The following is a 20,402-nucleotide window of genomic DNA, read 5'->3' on the forward strand; positions in this document are numbered from 1 at the left end:
CCTATAGCAATTCATTTGCTCAAGGCAAAGGGTAATCATTTTCAGAATTTTTTTTTTTAAAAAATGCAAATACCTAACTTAAAACTTCCATAAAGAGACCTCTACACACAAATGGGAAATGTCATTAAATGTCAATGATGACACTTATCCTGGGTATTCACACCTTCAAAACAGTGCTAAATTGCACACTTATTTGAGTCGGGTCACATTTAACAGTTTTATAGTGCTCAACAGCCCGCAGAGGAGTTCTGCAATAGTGCATTGGGGTACTTTAGAATGCAGAAACTATTCTATTTATATTTCAAGGTGGTTTCCACAGCAGCCAAAACAGAAGCAAGTAAACATGCTCACTTTACATCAAGATTCCAAATAATTGTATATCCTACTACCGTACTGGTCCTCAGGATAACCAGAAAATCTCCCCCGCCAGCAAACTTGTTTCACTGAGCACGCACGCCTTCCGCCACCAGCAAAATTGGGTCAGCCGGGTTATCTGACACGTGCGGAAACCCGTCCCCGTGCTTAATAGTCTCCAAAACAAGCCGAGAATTCCATGCATCCCACCGACACTTAGAAATCCCAGAGATAGATTGTTGGAACGGAATGCGCACTCTCTCCCCGGAGGGAAGCTGCTTAACTAATTCCGGAAAGTATTAGGCACAGGTTGGCAAGAACCAAATGCTTAGGGCCCTTGGAGTGTGTGTTGGGGTAACTGCTGGAGTCTAACCAGTTAAAACTGCATAGCGTGCCATTGATATTGCTGTCCCGCCGCTTGTCCAACTAAGACTATCAACTACCTAACGACCCTTAGGGCTTCGGCTTGCAGGCTTAACAGAAGGAGCTGGGTGGGATAACTCCCTGCCCCCAGCTCAACAATTTATCATGGAATCATAGAATTATATAGCACACAAGGAGGCCATTTTTTGAAAAGAGCTATCCAAATCAGTCCCACTCCCCCGCGCTCTCCCCATAGCCCTGCAAACTTGTCCTCCCCAAATAATTATCATCTTCTCTCTTAAAAGTTGGTATTGAATCAGCATCTTCCACCCTTTCAGGCAATGCATTTCAGATCCCAACAACGCGCGGTGTGAAAAAATGTCTCCTCACCTCTGTGTCTTTTAACAACTATTTTAAATCGGTGTCCTCAGGTTACTGACCCACCCTCCAGTGGAAATAGTTTCTCCTGTTCACCCTATAGAATCCCCTCTTCATTTTGAAAACTTTCATTAAGTCTCCTCTCAACCTTCTCTGCTCCAAGGAGAATAATCCCGACTTCTCTCACCTCTCCTGATAACTGAAGTCCCCCATTCCTGCAACCATCCTGGTAAATTGCCTTTGCACCCTCTCCAATGCCTTGACATCCTTCCTAAAGTGTGAGCCCAGAACTGAACACAGTCTCGAGCTGAGGTCTAACCAGTGTTTTACAACTTTAGATAATGACAGATAGATAAAGCTCTGAGTTTGTATTAATGTGCCTAGCAATGGAACCATGTCAGGAAGCCATCTAGACATTGATGTTGCAACCTCTAACTTCACAGGTACAACAGCACAATGTGTGCCTGAGGTGCAAAGGGTGAAAACTATCTGCAAAATATCCCATAAAATCAGAGATTTAAAGGAACTTTTTCAAATAATAAAGAAAAATTGAATACCACAACCGCTAGCACTTCCTTAGAACTACTGAGAACTTGGAAAAGAAATCTAAAAATACAAACCCATACATAGCCAGTGTAATAATAATCCTTGTATTTGATATTGCGCACTATCAAGTCTTGGGAGACATCTTAAAGCGTTTCACAGAATATACTGTAAAGGGAAATGATTGTATATTCTATGGGGAAAACAAAATATATGAATTGAAAGTGTACAACTTTCAATTGTACACTATGAATTAAATTCATAATGTACAACAAATAATTGAAAGTTGCCAATTTTCAATTCAGTGCCAGCCGTTTAAGTTATCCACAATTGCGGAAACAATTTGTTCAAGTGTAAGCAAAATGTAGCTTTTTACAGTACTAAAAGGAAATAAAGACATCTAAATACAGCTACATCCTCTCAAATACAGTATTTCTTAAAAATATTCAGATTTAGCATTACTCTCAAATTTATTTTAGATACTTGATCATTGTCCAGAAATAGCATAATGGTTGCATAGCTTAAACTGCAGTTGTAAACACTAAAAATTCAACAGAACAGTATTGGCCACTCAAACAAATGTATACTGTATCAAAGCAATTAATCTTTGTGTAAGTAAAAAGGCCAAAACCATATTGTAAGCCATTTGTGTTCATACACACCAACATCAACAGAGTTCAGCAGGATTAATGTGTGAAGAAACTAGTATTATGTGTCATGCAATCGTTATACAGTCATACACTCAGAAATGCATCAATCCAGGCTGTTCCTTACAATAGCATTTTTATTACAAACATCACAAATGCAACCTACAGGAAGTTATTTTGTACCAAATAGTTTGCAATTCTATGCAGACTTTTGCATCAAAACCTCAAAAGCCATTGGGGAAAGATACCAGCTCCCACTCACATGCTTAATGAGATTTAAAGCACAGAATTATTTAACCAATGGGCAGAAATTAATACATCCAACAAACAAATTAGTCTACTCACAAAATCACTTTGTTAACAGAAAACTTGTGAGCCGACCCAGTTATCCTAACAAATAGGTAAGGACATAAATTAGGTCACCACGCCTAAAAAGTTTGATTGCGTTGATTCAAATACCAAAATCCCCTAAAATGTTGCACGGTTGCACAACCCAGACAGCCACTCTCTGCACTTGTGACAGGATTGCTAACCCTCGCACTGAAACCAAGTAAACAGTTACCAATCACTGAGCAAGCAAATAAAAATCCCTGTGATTCAGTACTACAAAAACAGACTTCAACACAACGTCTTTCCTTACCTCTATACTCTGATATTTGATCACTTTGAAACTATAATAAATGTGCAGAGACAAAGCAAGAGTTTTTTTTCAACCATAACCTTCGGGGTCTGCCTCCATGATCACAAAACGTCAAAATTCTGGAAATTCTTCCCCCACCCCACTTGGTGATTTAAATCAAGTCGAATACACAAAGCGGGTTAGATTCTCGCCCCCACCCCAAAAAAAAGATAAAATAAACCGCAATTAAGTTAGTTCCTGAAAAGACATCTGCACTTCCTTACCAAGCCCCCCCACCCAACACACAAAGAGCAAAGGGAGGCCACCAGAGGGAAGAGAACAGGCGAACAACCCTTCCCCCGCGCCCCCTCCTCCTCCCTCAAATCACATCCAATAACCGGATTTCAAGTGAACAACGCACTGAATTCAATTGAACACAAGCTGCGTTACCCACTTCCTTAACCATTTTGCAATTTGATTTATTACACCGAAGACATTTTAACCAATATAGAAAATAGGTCACATGAGAGAGTGTGAGAGATTTTGAAGTGAAGGCGGTGGCACAGAGGCTGCTTGAATCCTTCTCACCACTGCCCATTGACATTACCCTACTTCAATACAATTCTACTCTGATCACTTTATTGACCTAACAATATAGAATAAAACTCTCACACACACACATGGCTGAGTTGAATTATGGCTGGAAAGCACTGCCTGAAAGGCTGGCGGAAACCAATTCGATAACAATTTTCAAGAGAGAAGTAATTATTTGGGGGGGGAAGACAAGTTTGCAGCGCTATGGGGAGAGCGCGGGGGGAGTGGGGTTGATCAGGGCTATGGGGAGAGCGCGGAGGTGGGGGCTATCAGGGCTATGGGGAGAGAGAGAGCGCGGGGGGAGTGGGGGGTGATTTGGAAAAGCTCTTTTAAGAGAGCCGGGCACAGACACGATGGGCCGAATGGCCTCCTTTTGAGCTGTATGTGTACGATTCCACGAATCCTACCCACGTTGACGTCGCATGAGCTCAACATCGTTTTATTCCATCACTTTCTCAACACAAGACAGAATGAAACCCTCTCCCCCACACACACACACAGAGATACACACACACACAGATACACACACACAGCTGAGGTAGGCTTTCAAAATGCGGCTCCAATCTCTAGGCCGCAGCTTTCGGGGTTGGCCTAAGACGCATTTAAAAGCCTCAGTCGGTCAGTCGGCGCGTGTCTGTGTGTATCTGGAGGGAGGGAGGGAGGGAGGGAGAGGCCGGCGCTTAGACCGTCACCGACACGGCCTCTCTTGTGTGCGACTCTCTCTCTCACACACACACACACACACACAAAATGGCGCCAGGAAGCCGTTTCCCGCTCATCGCCGATAACAATAAAACAAGAGAGGCGATTCCCTTTCTCCTCCCCCTCCCCCCCACCACCCCCCGTGGGCCTCTCTCTCTCTCTCTCTCCCTCTCCTTCCCTGCCTCCCCCTCTCACGCCGACTCGGGCTCGGCTCAACTCACCCCACCCCACCCACCCGCCCGCGGCCGGCACTCACCGCGTCGCTGGGCCTGCAGGGCCCGGAGCCCCGCGCTCCCTCTCCATTGCCGCTGTTTACAATCCACACGGGACAGAAAGACACACACACACACACACAACAGACGCGCACACACGCGCGCGACAGCCGAAGCGGAGACGGCCCCGGGCCTCCCGGTCAGCGAGTCACCGAGGCCTCTTATGTTATTTCTTTCGCTCTGATATCCCTCGTCCTCTCCGTTTTATATCTTGAGGAGAGGGGGAGGGGAAGGGGGGGGGAAGGGGTTGGGGGGGGGGGAGGAGAGAGAGAGAGAGAGAGAGAGAAAAAAAATACCCCGAACACGAAGCGGGGGTGAATGAAGCCGAGCCTCCGCTCCCAGAGATGGCGGCCCCCGACGACACCTTATATACCGCCCGCCATTTTGCGCGCGCCGATTGGCCGGCGCCCGCCACGTGATCCGAGCGGCGGCCCTCGCGGTTGGCCGGCCGGCCGCACGTGACGCCGAGCGCGCCCCCCCATTGGCCGGCGGCCTCGGCGTGAGTCATGCGGACGAAGTGGCGAGGGAGGGAGGGAGGGGGAGAGGGAGAGAGAGGGCTTTTTTTTATTTATATATAATGTGCGACGTCGCAGCAAAAAGGTCGGCGGTTTGACCGGGTGGGGGGGGGGAAAGAAGAAGCGGTGCTCGGTCGATGGAACTGGTTTTAGTTTTTTTTTCCCCCCTCTCTCTCTCTCTCTCCTCAGCCTATGTTTATATTTGATCGGACGCTTCATTTTCTTTGTGTTTTTGTCGGTCGGTCGGTGGGCGGGTGTGTGTGTGTGGGTGATGGAGGAAGAACGTAAAGTAAAGCGCTTTCTTTCCCCCGTTAAGACGCGACCTCGGCACTTCCTCCTCCGATCCCTGGCCGGAAGTCGCTCGCCGCCATGTTCGGAGGTGGCCTCGCTCCTCCGTCACGTGACGAGGGCAACCGGTTTCCGCTCTCCTCCCACCGCCCACACACACGCTCCCTCCGGAGCGATGACGTCAACGATGACGCCCAATTGGACGGGTTCACGCCCGATCGGGCGATTTTTGAGGGTTCGCCCTTTGCGAGGGGACACGACCCACTTTGGGCGGATTCACGCCCAATTGGGCGGGTTCCCCCCCCCCCCCCCTCCTCTCTCGTTTGCCCTTTGAGAGGGAACAAAACCGCTTTGGAAGTGAGTCTTCATATTTTTTTAAAAAATCAGACCTGCCAAAAGGTTCCAAGACCCTTTCGTGCACTGTTTCCAACGCACTTGCCCTGAATCGGCCACTCTGCTGTCGCTGCTCTTCCTGTAGTAATAATAATAATCCTTGCATTTGATATAGCGGTTTTCACATCTTCTCGACGTCCCGAAGCGCTTCAAAGAACACACTGTAAAGTGAATTGACTGTATATTTGTGGGCGAACGCGGCAGCCAATTGCGCACAGCGATGTCCCACAAACAGTCGTGGATTGAAAATGACCAATTTATTATTGTTTTGGGTTTTGGAGGGATTATTATTAGACGTGTGGAGTAAAGAAACTTGCCCAAGGTTTCGCCCTGCCTGGAATTGAACTCAGGTCTCTCACTTGCTCTAACCACTGAGCTGCAGGACTCCACTGTAGGAGGTGATGCATACTATTGGGTGGACTTTGGGCTACAAATGTATATTTAACTTCTGGCAAACTCCCTGGGGAAGGGAAACTGCCAATGTTCCACCTTTCTCGCCCTCCCTTTGCCTGAAAGGAGGAATCATATGCATTCCAAGATGAAACACCCAAATGAGAGGGGGTGGGGGCGCTTCCAAACATAAAAACGCAAGGACCCAAGTTAGCCATAATAATAGTAATCCTTGCATTTGATATAGCACCTTATCACATCATTGAGACATCTCAATCATCACATTATTGAGACAGAATATACTGTGAAGTGAATTGATTGTATTTTGTGGGTGAAATGTAGCAGCCAATTGTGCACAGCAGCGTCCAACAAGAGGTTGTGCGTTGAGTGACCAAATTTTTTTTTATCATGCCATACAGATAACTTCTCCACTGTATTTTAACAAAGATGATAAAGACAGCCAGGTCAGTTTTCTGCTGCTGCTCTAATTGAGACTACGATTCTTACAGATTGCTAAATTAATATACGTTTGTAAGCCAATATCACACATCCTTTACAGGCAGCAGCAGAGCGACAGGGTTAGCACTTGTAAAACTGTTAGAAATCATAATAACAATAATCAACCTTGCATTTGATATAGTGCCTTATCACGTCTTCGAACTGTCTCAAAGCGCTTTGCAGAATATTCATCCAAATGAAAAATAGTTGGGCTGCTCTCAAAGTGAAACATTATAAATCAGTTTGTGAGAAAGATAGTAATAATCCTTGCATTTGTTATAGCGCTTTATCATGTCTTCGAGATAGCTCAAATCCCTTCGTGCCCTCGCACCTCCCCTACCTATCCAATCTGCTTAACCCCTACTCCACCACCCGCTGCCTCCGCTCGGCTGGCTCCGTCCTCCTGTTTGTCCCTCGAGCCCTCTGTTCCACCATCGGTGGCCGTGCCTTCAGCCACTATGCCCCGAAACTCTGTATCACTCTCCCTCAATCCCTCCGCCTTGCCCCCTCCCTCGCCACTTTCAAGTCCTTTTTGATCGTGCTTACAGTCACCAACCCCTGGCTCGGTGTCAGACTCCGCCACTGTAGGGCGCTCCAGGACGCTCCCCCCCCCCCTGAGTGAAAGGCGCTGTGTTAAATATGTATGTACAAGTTGTTGTTGAATTGACTGTATATTCTGTGGGCAAAACGCAAGATAGTAAACATAATAAAGATAGAAAAATATGGAGGGAGACCAGTTAGGTAGGAATACAAGACGCTGCCCTGTGTGGGCGGGTGGGTGGGGGATGGTGTAGATGTGTGTGTGGGTGGGGAATCGTGTGGATATGTGTGTGGGTGTGTGGGTGGGGGATCGTGTGAATGTGTGTGGGTGTGTGATCGTGTGGGTGGGGGATGGTGTGGATGTGTGGGTGGGTAATCGTGTGGATGGGTGTGTGGGTGGGAGTGTGTGTGGGTGGGGGATGGTGTGGGTGGGTGGGGGGGTGTGTGGGTGGGTGGGGAATCGTGTGGATGGGTGTGTGGGTGGGAGTGTGTGTGGCTGGGAGATCGTGTGGGTGGGGGATGGTGTGGATGTGTGGGGGTGTGTGTGTGTGGGTGGGGAATCGTGTGGATGGGTGTGTGGGTGGGAGATCGTGTGGGTGGGGGATGGTGTGGATGTGTGGGGGTGTGTGTGTGTGTGGGTGGGGAATCGTGTGGATGGCTGTGTGTGTGGGAGTGTGTGTGGGTGGGAGATCGCTTGGATGTGTGTGTGTGTGTGTATGTGTGTATCGTGCGGGTGTGTGTGTGGGGGCGCCTCGGTAGGGCCTCCCCTGAGGCCTGAGGGCCCCCCCGAACTTGAGCGTCTGTAAATACTCCTTTAATCAGATTATTTTCTCCCTCCCCTCCCCCTCTCCCCCTCTCTCTCGGGGGGGGGGGGTTATCTCTTCACTTACTCTTTTCTCCCCGCTGCTGGGGGCGTTGTTGCTCTTGTTGTTGGTGTGTAAATAATATCTATATTATAGGGAGAGGGGGAGGAGGGCATTTGTTTACCGGTGGGAGGGGAGGGGGGGGGGCAGTTGTTGCGCGCGCCGCCAACACCGCACGGCCGCCCGCCTTTGTCGGCCTGCCTGACGTCAGACGCACGACGCAGCACGCACGGCTGTCAATCGCCCTGACGTCACACACGCCGCCTCCGCCCCCCCACGCACGACGCAGCGCGCACGGGTGTCAATCAACCCTGACGCCACACACTCCGCCCCGCTCCCCCCACGCACGACGCAGCACGCACGGGTGTCAATCACGCTGACGCCACACGCAAGCGCAGCACGCACGGGTGTCAATCACCCTGACCCCGCCCCCCTCCCCCATTTTTAAAGGGACAGTCCCCCACCCGTTCACTGTGTCAACAACAACAACAACAACAAAATTACATTTTTCGTACGGCGCCTTTCGGGTCGGGAAGAAGTGTTGCGTGCAACAGAGCGTCTTATCACGTCTTCGAGACGTCTCCAAGCGCTTCGCAGGATACACCGGAAAGCGTAGTGACTGTGTGTTTTGTGGGCGGAACGCGGCAGCCAGTTGCCAAGGCAGCTTCCCCACAAACACTGTCGTGGATTGAGTGACCAAATGATTTTTTTTTCTAATGTATTTTTCTTGGAGTGATTATTACCACTTGAAAACGATAATGATAATAATATAATAATAATAATCCTTGCATTTTGATATAGCGCTTTTCACGTCGGGAGGACGTCCCAAAGCGCTTCACAGAACACACCGTAAAGTGAATTGACTGTATATTTGTGGGCGAACAAGGCAGCCAATTGCGCACAGCAATGTCCCAGACAGTCGTAGATTGAAAATGACCAATTTATTGTTCTGTTTTGGAGGGATTGTTATTAGGCTCTGTGTGGAGTAAGGAAACTTGCCCAAGGTTTGGCCCTCTGCCTGGAATTGAACTCAGGTCTCTCACTTGCAAAGCGAGTGCTCTAACCACTGAGCTACAGGACTCCACACCATGAAGAAGTCTCAAAGCATTTCATAGGAAGTACTATAAAGTGGAGTCACTGTGTATTTTGTGGGTGAACACAACAACCAATTTCTGCACAGCAATGTCCCACAAACAGTCATGGAGTGAGTGACAAATATTATTTGGGGGCTTGGGACGCCAGGAGAGAGAAACTCCCTTCTCTTTTCCAACTGCACCGCGGGATCTTTAGTGTCCACCTAAACAGCAGAGATGGAGAGTGAGGTTTAACGTCTCTTCCGAAGGACGGTGCCTCTGACACTGCAACACCCTCCCAGCGCTGCATTGGAGCGTCAGGTTAGATTGTGTGACTCTTGAGTCCCGACGTGGGGCCTTGAACCCACAACCTTCTGACTCCGAGGCGAGACTACTACTGACTGAGGCAGGATGACGTGCCAGGTTGTTAATAATAATCCTTACATTTGCTATAGCGCTATACAAATGTAATTTGTTGTCTTTGAGATGTCTCAAAGGGCTTCACCGAACATACTGTAATGTGAATTGACTGTCTTTGTTGTGGGTGAAACGTGGCAGACAACAGCGCACAGCAATTGCCCACAAACAGTCGTGGATGGAGTGACCAAATTATATATATTTTTCAAAGGAAATGTGATCCTCCAATGTTGCCCAATGTTTCGCCCTGCTGGGAATCAAACCCAAGCCCTCTTGCTTGCAAGGCAAGCGCTCTAACCACTATGCTACAGGACTCCACAGTGTTGCCCACTTTGCTGTTGAAAGGAGTCAAGCTCTTTCACAAGGGAATGAATTGAGTGAATGTGGTCCCCTAACCTGTGTGTGTGTGTGTGTGGATGATGGTGATGATGCTGCTGTTGCTGCTGCGAGAGAGACTACAACTCCCAGAGGTCACCGCGCCACCAGCCAACCAATCACCACGCAAGAGTGAAGGACGCACTGACCAATCAGAACCCCGGATTGGGTAGCCCCGCCTCCCGTGGGTGCGAGCGGCCAATTCAAACAGAGCTCAGGTGAGAAACTGTCACATATGCTGTGTACACTATACACACACCCACATATACACTATATACACTATACACACACACACTGTACACTATACACACACACACACATACACTATATACACTATACACACTACACTACACACACACACATATACACTATATACACTATACACACACACACTGTACACTATACACACACACACATATACACTATATACACTATACACACTACACTATACACACATACACATATACACTATATACACTATACACACACGAGCATATACAACAACAAGATTCCATTTATAAAGCGCCTTTCACGTCAGGAGGACGTCCCAAGGCGCTGCACAGTTGGGTCATGACCAGAGCTCAGGTGAGAAACTGTCACATACGCTGTGTACACTATACACACACACACATATACACTATATACACTACACATACACACTGTACACTATACACATATACACTATATACTATACACACACACACTATACACTATACACACACACACATATACACTATATACACTATACACACTACACTATACACACATACACATATACACTATATACACTATACACACATGCGCATATACAACAACAAGATTCCATTTATAAAGCGCCTTTCATGTCAGGAGGACGTCCCAAGGCGCTGCACAGTTGGGTCATGACCAGAGCTCAGGTGAGAAACTGTCACATACGCTGTGTACACTATACACACACACACTATACCTACACATACACTATACACACATACACTATATACACACACACACTATACACACATACACTATATACACACACACACACTATACACACACACATACACTATATACACACACATACACTATACACACATATACTGTACAGACAGTACAGACACTCTAATAATCCTCACATTTGACCCAGCGCCTGATCACGTCTTCGAGACGTCCCAAAGCGCTTCACAGGATACACAGGATGGGTGCCAAGCCAGGACTATCAAGCATCTTTGGATATCCTCCCAACGTGAAAGATACTGTGTAAATGTAAATTTGTATTGTATTAATTGTACCAACCTCCAGTGGAGTCCTGTCGCGTAGTGGTTAGAGCACTTGCATCGAAAGCGAGAGAACCTGGGTTTGATTCTCAGATGGGGTGAAACCTTAGGCAAGTTTCCTTGCTCCACACGCCTCTGTTTACCCAGCAGTAAGTCAGACCCCAGTTGTTAGTCAATTGGTGGATCGCTTTCTGGGGCTAATAATCCCTTTCAAAAAAAAAGAATAATAATTTGATCCATGACTGTTTATGGGACACTGCTATGCGCAATTGGCTGTCGCGTTTCACCCACAAAATATACATTCAATTCACTTTAAAATGTATTTTAAGTGCTTTGAAACGTCTCAACGAAATGACAAGGCGCTATATTAAATGCAAGGATTATTATTAATATATATTACAATATTACATTTGTATAGTGCCTTTCAAGTCAGGAGGACATCCCAAGGCGCTGACATATATATATATATATTATATATATATATGAAACTCTTAGAGTGTGCCCAAAGCTTTGAACCACTCTATGTTTTCTTGTAGAAATGATTCCAGTGACCGAGTTATCATATTTCGGGGAGCAGGACCCAGCATTCAAAATCCTGAAGCCCTGGTGGGATGTGTTTGCCGAGTACCTGACCCTACTCATGGTCATGGTGTCAATGTTTGGAGGAGCACTGCAGGTAAGTAACAGAAGGAGTCCTGTAGCTCAGTGGTTAGAGCACTCATCTCAAAAAGCAAGAAGACCTGGGCTGGATTCCCAGACCTTAGACATGTTTCCTTCCTCCAGACACACCCTTCTGTTTACCCAGCAGTAAGTAGGAACCCAGTTGTTTAGTTGATTGGCGGATCGTTTTTCCAGGGGTAATGATCCCTCAAAAACATTTAAAATAAAATAACAATTTGGTCACTCAATCCACGACTGCTGTGCGCAATTGGCTGCCGCGTTTCGCACTTTACAGTGTTTCCTGTGAAGCGCTTTGAGGCTCCTCAAAGACGTGATAATGCCCCGCATCAAATGCAAGGATTATTATTATTATTTAGGCTTGATCATAATAATAATTCTTGCATTTAATACAGCGCCTTATCATGCCTTTGAGACAATATAGATCATGACCGGCTGTTTCAACTTGTCCAGAATAGTAAAACCAGGGGCCATGGCCTGCGATTGAAAGGGGGTAAATTCACAACAGATCTACGCAAACCCTATTTCAGTGAGCGAACAGTGAACCTGTGGAACATCTCCCGAGGGAGACGGTTCAAGCAGGCAGTGTTGATTCTTTCAAACACAGATTAGATAGTTTTCTTTTAGGAAATAACATTATGGGATACAGCACATAGGGAGTGTGGGACATATGTGCATGTTATCACTGGGAAGGTGGAAGGTAAACTAGATGATACCTTGGTCTATTTTCGTCTATCATTTCTTATGTTCTTATGAGACTTCACAGGATACATTGTAAAGTGGAGTGACTGCGTGTTATCGATGGTTCTGTTTCGGCAGGTATCAAACGAGCGGATTCTGTGTATCCCAGTGTCTCAGGGTGTCTCCTTGCAGGATCGCCAATCGAACCAATCCGTATCGGACGGGATGAGGCCGAGTGCCTTCACGGCTGGTGGCTTCAAGTCCGGGCTGGACATCCAGCAGTACTACCTGATTAACCAGTGGTGTTACGACCACTCGGTCATTTGGTTCTCCAAGTACTTCCCCTATCTGGTCCTCCTTCATTCGATGATATTTCTGATCAGCAGCAACTTTTGGTTCAAGTTTCCCGGCACCAGTTCCAAGATCGAGCACTTCATCACAGTGCTGGGCAAATGCCTGGATTCCCCTTGGACCACCAGGGCGTTGTCAGAAACCGTGTACGAAGAGTCAAGTCCTAGGATATCTACCGTCGCCGCCTCGAATGTGGACCAGTCGGTGTCTTCCATCCACACACCGCTGAGAGCAGAATCCTCTCTCGTTTCGCTATCGCAGGAGATCGCGTTCAGCAACGAGGTGCCCAGCCGAGATGAGGCCTCTCTCCTGTCTCGGAGCTCCTCGCAGCTGCTGAAGTCCTCCGCTGGCGGGCTGATGATGATGGTGGACACGTCTGCGGTGAAGATCCTGGACAAGAAGGAAGGGGAACAGGCCAAGTCCCTGTTCGAGAAGGTCAAGAAGTTCCGCCTTCACACGGAGGAGGAGGGCGACATCCTGTACAAGATGTACCTGAAGCAGACGGTCGTGAGGGCGGTTCAGAGCGCCATCATCCTAATCTACATCAGCGTCTTCATCCCGCGAATGGGCAACGTCATCCACTGCGTGGACTCCCTGCACATCACTGGCTTCACAGACTTCTTCTGCATCCACGGCCTGTGGCGAATGTTCCGCATGTTATCGTTGGTGTACATCACGGCCATCCTCCTCTACAGCGGCACCTGTGTCTATACCCTGCACTGGATCCTGTATTACAAGCTCAGGCAGTATTCCTTCGAGAACGTCAGGGTGGAGACGGGGATGGATGACATTCCCGACGTGAGGAATGACTTTGCCTTCCTGTTGCACCTGATCGATCAGTACGACAAGCTGTACGCCCGCAAGTTCGCCGTCTTCCTCTCGGACGTGAGCGAAAACAAACTCCTGCAGCTCAACCTGAATCACGAGTGGAGCCTGGAGAGGCTCAAACAGCGGCTGGTCGTCAACAGAGAGAACCAGGTGGAGATGCACCTGTTCATGATGCCTGGCATCCCCTTCCAGGTGTACGACCTGACCGAGATCGAAGTCCTGAAGCTGGAACTCATCAAGGGCATCACCATCTCGGCCGCCATCGCCAACCTCAAGACGCTGAGGGAGATGTGGCTGTACAACTGCTCGGTGAAGGTCGAGAGACAGGCGTTGCTCTTCCTGAGGGAGAACGTGAGCACTTTACGGGTCCGCTTCGGCATCGCCGATGAAATCCCACCCTGGATATTCACCCTGAGGAGCCTGAGGGAGCTCTACATCGAGGGGCACCTCCAGACGGACAGTAAGGTCTCCACGGCACTGCAGATGTTCAGCGAGCTGCCCAACATCAACACTCTACACCTGAAAACCAATGTCACCAAACTGCCCACTGCCATCCTGGACATGGCGGCTCGGCTCCAGCGCCTGATCATCCACAACGAGGGAGTGAAGATCACCTCTCTTGCCAACATCAAGAAGCTCTTCTACCTGACACTGTTGAGGCTGCTTCACTGCAACCTGGAGAGAATACCCAGCGCTGTCTTCAGCCTGACCAACCTGCAGGAGTTGGATCTGAAAGACAATAACCTGAATTCCACAGAGGAGCTGGCCAGCTGTCAGCACCTCCGCAAGCTCACCTGCCTCAAACTGTGGCATAACAACGTCCCCTCCATCCCCGTCCACATCGCCAAGGTCACCTCGCTCGAAATGCTCCATCTCAACAAGAACAAGATCGAGGTCCTCCCACCCGCCTTGTTTAAGCTCACCAAACTGCTCTTCCTGGACCTCTCCCACAACAACATCTCCCGCATTCCTCCGGAAATAGGGGAACTCACGGAACTTCAACATTTCGCTATCGAGTGCAACAAGGTGAACAAGATTCCCGAGACTCTTTCCTCCTGCGTCAAGCTGCGGGCACTGATTATCTCGTACAATCGCCTGACCCACCTGCCTCCTTCCATTGGGCTTCTGCGGCATCTGCAACTCCTCGACCTGAAGTGCAACAAACTGGACAAGCTTCCCGTCGAACTGGGCCAGTGTGTTCACCTCCGCAGGAGCCAGCTGATCATTGAAGAGGATATTTTTAAGACCCTCCCTCCGGAGATCAGAGAGCAGTTTACTAACCCTTCATAGAGCAGAAATATTGTTGATGTGCGGGTAAGTGAGAAAATATTAGGAATAATCCTAGCATTAGGCAAGTTTCTTTTACTCCACGCTTACCTAGCTGGAAGCAAAAACCCGGTTGATAGTCGATTGGCAGAGTGCTTTCCGGGGGTAATAAAAAAAAGTGTGATCGCTCATTCCACCACTGTTTGTGGGACACTACTGTGCGCATTTTGCCACAAACTATACAGTCAATTCACTTTACAGTATATCCTGCGAAGTTCTTTAAGATGTCTCAATGACAATGATAAGGCGCTATATCAAATGCAAGGATTATTATACAGCAGAGAAGTTATTAAAACTTGTGGAATTAGGAACCGAACCATAATTAGGAGACTTTTTCACATCACCAATTCGGATTGAATTATGTCAAGTGGCAGAAAGTGAAAGGAATGTTATCTCTCTCACGCACTGCTACATTTATCTGCTACGCTAATCAATTTTTCTCTTTCTTTCATATCGTTACAGGCAGAAACAGGATGAACCAACGGCCAAATTGAACTTAAATGGGTACCGACTGTAGTCGTTGTTGAGGAAAAGTACTTTAATAAAACCATTATATACACTGAAATATTTGAATGGTCTGATACAACAATGAATGGAGTTGTAGTTCTTTGGACCAACAAAAAAAAACAGAGTGGTGCCATTGGGATATTGACGGTAAACTTCAACCAAATCTACAGGAGACTTACCTTTTTGATCGTGCTTATGGTCAACTCTCTCCTCCCTCTCCCCCTGGCTCGGGCTCAGACTCCGCCACCGTCAAACGCTCTGAAGGGCGCTGTTGTTGTTGTACAGTGGAGCCAGTGGAGAGAGCACTCTCGTCTCAATCATGAGGTTGTGGTTTCAAGCCCTACATCGGGACTTTGAACTCACAGTCCAGGCTAACACTTCAAAGTTGCGCCTGGGAGGTTTGACAATTTTTTTTTCCCCATTGAACGGGGTTCGTGAACTGAGGGAAGGAGAAAGTGGGAGACTGCGCGTAGACGGAGGGAAGGAGAAAGTGGGAGACTGCGCATAGACACCCCCACCCGACCACCCACTGGAACCCGGGTGCGAAGGGTGTTTGTGGGAACCAACTAAAGTGCGTGTGCGAAATAGTTCGTAGGGATGCAAGTACCGGCCGGAAACTAGCCAATACTTACCCAACCCTTGCCAATTTTTCACAGCGACCCTGATGAGTCAAATGCTGGGATTCCCCCCTGCAAGAGGGCAGGCAGCGGGAATCTGAGAAGGTGCAGAAGCACTCCTCAACAGTTCTGGGATCGCCTTGAGATGGATAGTTTATTAGGGAGTTTAACTTCAACTCATCCCAAGACGGTCATAGTTATTCCCGCCATTTACCTGCACTTCATTGAATGTCCTCACTTTGACATTCAGAGCGCTGGTGTTGGGATATGTGATAGCTCTTTACGATGAGCACAACCCAGTTCCGCACATGGGCTGAATGGCCTCTCTTTCCTCTGCCCTGAACCCCACGTTCCTGACAATCAGCCACGATTGTCCCTGACGTTAAAGGAACTGAAGCCATTCCCTCTCCAGCTCAGTCCAGTGATGTCTCCATTACAGTCCAGTGATATCTCCGTCACATTCCACCATCACCACCAGCTGCCCCTCCAGTGCTCTGTGGAGTCCTGTAGCTCAGTGCGTAAAACACTCGCTCTGCAAGCGAGAGACTTGGGTTCGATTCCCGGCAGGGCGAAACCTTGGGCAAGTTTCCTTGCTCCACACGCCTGATAATAATCCCTCAAAAAAAAACAATAATAAAGTGGTCACTTTCAATCCACGACTGTTTGTGGGGACGCTGCTGTGCGCAATTGGCTGCCGCGTTTCTCCCGCAAACAAACAGTCAATTCACTTTACAGCTTATTCTGTGAAGCGCTTTGAGACGTCGAGAAGACGTGAAAAGCACTTTATCAAATGCAACGATTAATATTGTTATTATTATTACTGAAACCCCCTCCTCGCCGGTCTCCCCAGCTCCACTATTCACAAGATCAGCTCATTCAGACTGCCGCCCACATACTGACCCCGAACAAACTCCGTCCCCACATCTCACCAGCTCTGGCCCAGGCTCCACTGGTTCCCCACCACCGAACGGATCAACTTCAAGATCCTCACACTCGTGTTCAAATCCCTTCCCTCTCTGGCACCTCCCTCCCTCTTCGACCTCCTCACTCCCCAATCCACCACCCGGTCAGCGCCTCCGCTCGACCGGCCCCGGCTCCCGCTCACCCCTCGCACCCTCCTCCCCGCCATCGGAGGTCGCGCTTTCAACCACTACGCCCCAAAACTCTGGAACACTCTCCCTCAATCCCTCCGCCTCGCACCCCCCCATCTCTCCCCTCTTTCAATTTCCGCCTGAAAACCTGCCTCTTCAACCGCGCTTACAGCCACCTTTCCCCCCTTCCCTCCCCACCCTGCTCCACCACTGTGAAGCGCTCTGAGACGCTATCCTGCATGGAGCAAGTTGTTGTTGAGCAACGCTGCCGCCACATGGCCACATACGCTACTACAGACTATCGTGTGCAAACAGCGCCACTTTGTGGTCAATGGTACCGCAGGCGGTTCAGAATTCCCTGCGCATTCAGAAGGGATTACATTTTGGGAACATATTTTTATGTTTTAAATGTGTTTTTAAGACTCATTTAAAGCCTTGACGAGGATTACAAATCTCACAATTATGTGACAAGTGTAGTGACTTTCTCGATCTCTCTCTCTCTCTCTCTCACAGTCTCTCTCAGCTACGTGACGCGACACTCACCGCGTGAGGGGCGCCGCGTAAACGCGAGCCGTTGTTTCTTTCTCAGTCTCTCTCTGTTGCTCTCTCTCTCCATCTCGCTTGACTCCAAGTAAGAAGATTGTGGGTATGATTCCTGGGCAGAGCGAAACCTTAGGAAGGTTTCCTTACTCCACACGTCTCTGTTTACCTACAACAACAACAACAAGATTTCATTTATAGAGCGCCTCTCACGCGGGGAGGACGTCCCGAGGCGCTGGACAGTTGGGTCGGGACCCGAGCATTGGGGGGGAAATGGTCAGGGTGAGGGGAGGGAAGGGAGGGAGCGAGGAGGGGGTAGAGAGTCGAGAGAGGAGCTGAAGGTACGTTCGAAGAGAAAGGTCTTGAGACCGGCCTTGAAGGAGGAAAGGGAGGAAGCGGCGAAGGCACTGGGGGATGGAGTCCCAGAGCCTCGGGGCTGAGAGGCTTACAGTAAGTAGGAAATCATTTGTTTTGTCGATTGGCCTTCCAGGAATCATAATCCATTCAAAATAATAATGATGTAGTCACTGAATCCATGACTGTTTAATCATGTCTTATATTGACTAAAGTTCCCATTTCCACCGACGGTTCCTGCAAATGTACAGTATAATGTTTTATCTGATCAACTCACCGCAGGAGGCCAGAAGGGTCAGTGATAGTCCATTTTACGTCGTGAGGATGTCCCAAGGTACTGGACAGTCAGTGTTTCAGACCCAAGCTGGGAGTCGGGATTGGGGAGGGTGGAGGGCGGGGGAGGAAGCAGGGAGATTGAAAGCATGGACGAAGAGGAGCGTCTTGAGATGGGTCTTGAGTGAAGTAAGGGAGGGGCTCGAGGTGGAGGGGCTGCGGGATGGAGTTCCAGAGGGTGGGGGCAGAATGGCAGAAGGCCCGCTCGCCAATGGTGAGGCGGGGGAGTCGGGGGAGCGTGAAGCAGGCGGGAGCCCACTGAGTGGAGGAAGCGGGGGTTAAGACCTAGAGGGGAGCAAGACCATGGAGGGCTTTGAAGGTGAGGAGTCAAGGGTGGAGGCAGAGAGGTACAGTTGGGCGTCATCCGCATACACGTGGAAGTTTCACCCCATGTTTGCGGATGTGGTCACCAAGAGGGAGCCTATGGATATAGAAGAGGAGGGGACCGAGGACAGAGCCCTGAGGAGAACGCCGCTCAAGATGGTGGGGTGGGGGGGGGGGGGGGGGCTGCAGGAGAAGCCGTTTGAGGAGGTGAAGGGGAGACGGTGCGAGTGGTACGATCTGAACCGTTCGTTCACGGTGGAGGTGAGAGGAGAGGCGGCGGAGGAGGACAGAATAGAGTAGCCCGATGGGTGTCGAGGGCAGCAGCGAGGTCAGGGCGGACGAGGAGGCAGAGGAAATCTGGGGCAGAGCCGGGCGATTGGGGTTGAGGTCCAGAGCAGCCAATGGAACGGCGGGCGGGACAGGCTGGAGGGGCTGAATGGCCTCCTCCAGTTCCCCTCTATGTTCCTGGAGAGACTTGTGTGTGATTGACATGTGTGTGTGTGTGAGACGTGTGAGGGGCGGGGCCGGGGTGTGTGAGTGACGTGAGCGTGGGGCGGGGCTTGTCTGAGGGTGACGTGTTGAGTGGCGGTGGAGGAGGGGGGGGGGTCGATTGGTGTGAGTGACGTGTTTGAGGGGCGGGACCGGTGTGCGAGTGACGAAATTGAGGGGCGGGACCGGTGTGCGGGTGACGTATTTGAGGGGCGGGACCGGTGTGCGTGTGTGTGTGTGTGTGAGTGAGAGTGACGTGTTCGAGGGGCGGGGCCAGTGTGTGTGTGTGTGTGTCTGTGACGCGACGCGCTGGCAAGGCCGGTCATGTGACGCCTTCTCGCTTCCTCGGGAGGGCGGGGGGGCGGGGGCGGGGTCTCAGGTGGGGGAGGGTGGGGCTTCACTGGCAGCATCAGCCGTTCTCCGAGCGGTGATTGGCTGCGCGCGGGGCGGGGCGGGTGATTGGCAGCTGGTGGCAGTTGGTGACCGTTACGGCGGTTGAGGAGGAGGAGGAGGAGAGCGCGAGAGAGCGAGAAGCCGCCATTAGCCTCACACAGAGGCACACACGGGGGAGTCGTCCCCCTTTTCCGCGAGGAGGTGAGAGGATTCCGCGTCTTATCCCTTTGTGATGTTTATTTTATCGCTGTGGTTGAGAGAGAAAAAAATATACACAAGAGTGGAGCGTGAAAGCAGAGAGAGAGAGAGAGAGAGAGGCAGCGAGTGAGGGGTTTTATTTTTATTATTATTTATTACGATTATTAATTATTATTGTCATTTTTTTTGTTGGGAGAAAACAGGGAGTGAGTGACGTTTATCGCTGTCGTCGTTATTTTGTTTTTAGTTTCAATTCGCCTTTCGGTTTTTCTTTTTTTTTAAAAAAAAATCTTCGAATAATAATTCGCAGAAACGCGATATTGTTTACTTCGGAGGTTTTTGTTTTTCATAGTCCTTTCGGGTGTTTTTTTTTTTTAATTTTTTTCCGTCTGATTTCACTCGTGGATTTCTTTTTTTTTAAAAAAAGAAATATCTTTGTTATTAATTTTTATTCAGGTGGACGGCGCTTCCATTCGGTTTCGAGCGGAACCGGTGTTCTGTTTTTTTTTGGGGGGTTGGGGTTTCGACTCAAAATAATTTTGCTTTTTTTGTGAGTTTAAGAATCGCTTAAACTCGCATTCAATTCGTTGATTTTCTCCACCCCACACCCCCCAC

The 20,402-nt window shown here is 49.0% G+C and overlaps 2 protein-coding genes across 3 annotated transcripts in view; one reads left to right on the plus strand and one right to left on the minus strand.

The window, feature by feature from the left end:
• Positions 1–4,670, minus strand: part of brd4 (bromodomain containing 4) — a 97,141-nt gene extending 92,471 nt beyond the window's left edge. Inside the window, exon 1 of one of the 2 annotated variants that reach the window (XM_042344729.1) lies at positions 4,457–4,670. In XM_042344729.1, the coding sequence (XP_042200663.1) occupies positions 4,457–4,503 (47 nt within the window). In that variant the 5' untranslated portion in view covers positions 4,504–4,670. The remainder of the gene's footprint in view (positions 1–4,456) is intronic. The other variant, XM_042344730.1, reaches the window with a different exon arrangement.
• Positions 4,671–11,612: 6,942 nt separating this feature from the next.
• On the plus strand, positions 11,613–15,666 carry LOC103189822 (volume-regulated anion channel subunit LRRC8C). Its single transcript, XM_007910356.2, has 3 exons — positions 11,613–11,753; positions 12,575–14,929; positions 15,404–15,666. The coding sequence occupies exons 1-2, from the start codon at positions 11,616–11,618 to the stop codon at positions 14,903–14,905; spliced, it is 2,469 nt and encodes an 822-aa protein (XP_007908547.1). The 5' UTR covers positions 11,613–11,615; the 3' UTR covers positions 14,906–14,929; positions 15,404–15,666.
• The last annotated feature ends 4,736 nt before the right edge of the window (positions 15,667–20,402 follow it).

The sequence above is a fragment of the Callorhinchus milii genome, unplaced genomic scaffold, assembly GCF_018977255.1.
Source record: "Callorhinchus milii isolate IMCB2004 unplaced genomic scaffold, IMCB_Cmil_1.0 Scaffold29, whole genome shotgun sequence".
In the NCBI taxonomy this organism is placed as follows: Eukaryota; Metazoa; Chordata; class Chondrichthyes; order Chimaeriformes; family Callorhinchidae; genus Callorhinchus; species Callorhinchus milii.

Excerpts from the sequence above, each read along its gene's own strand:
- LOC103189822 (XM_007910356.2), top strand. The coding sequence starts at position 11,616 with ATGATTCCAGTGACCGAGTTATCATATTTCGGGGAGCAGGACCCAGCA. Across the intron at positions 11,754-12,574 it reads TGTTTGGAGGAGCACTGCAG|GTATCAAACGAGCGGATTCT; the intron begins GTAAGTAACAGA and ends CTGTTTCGGCAG.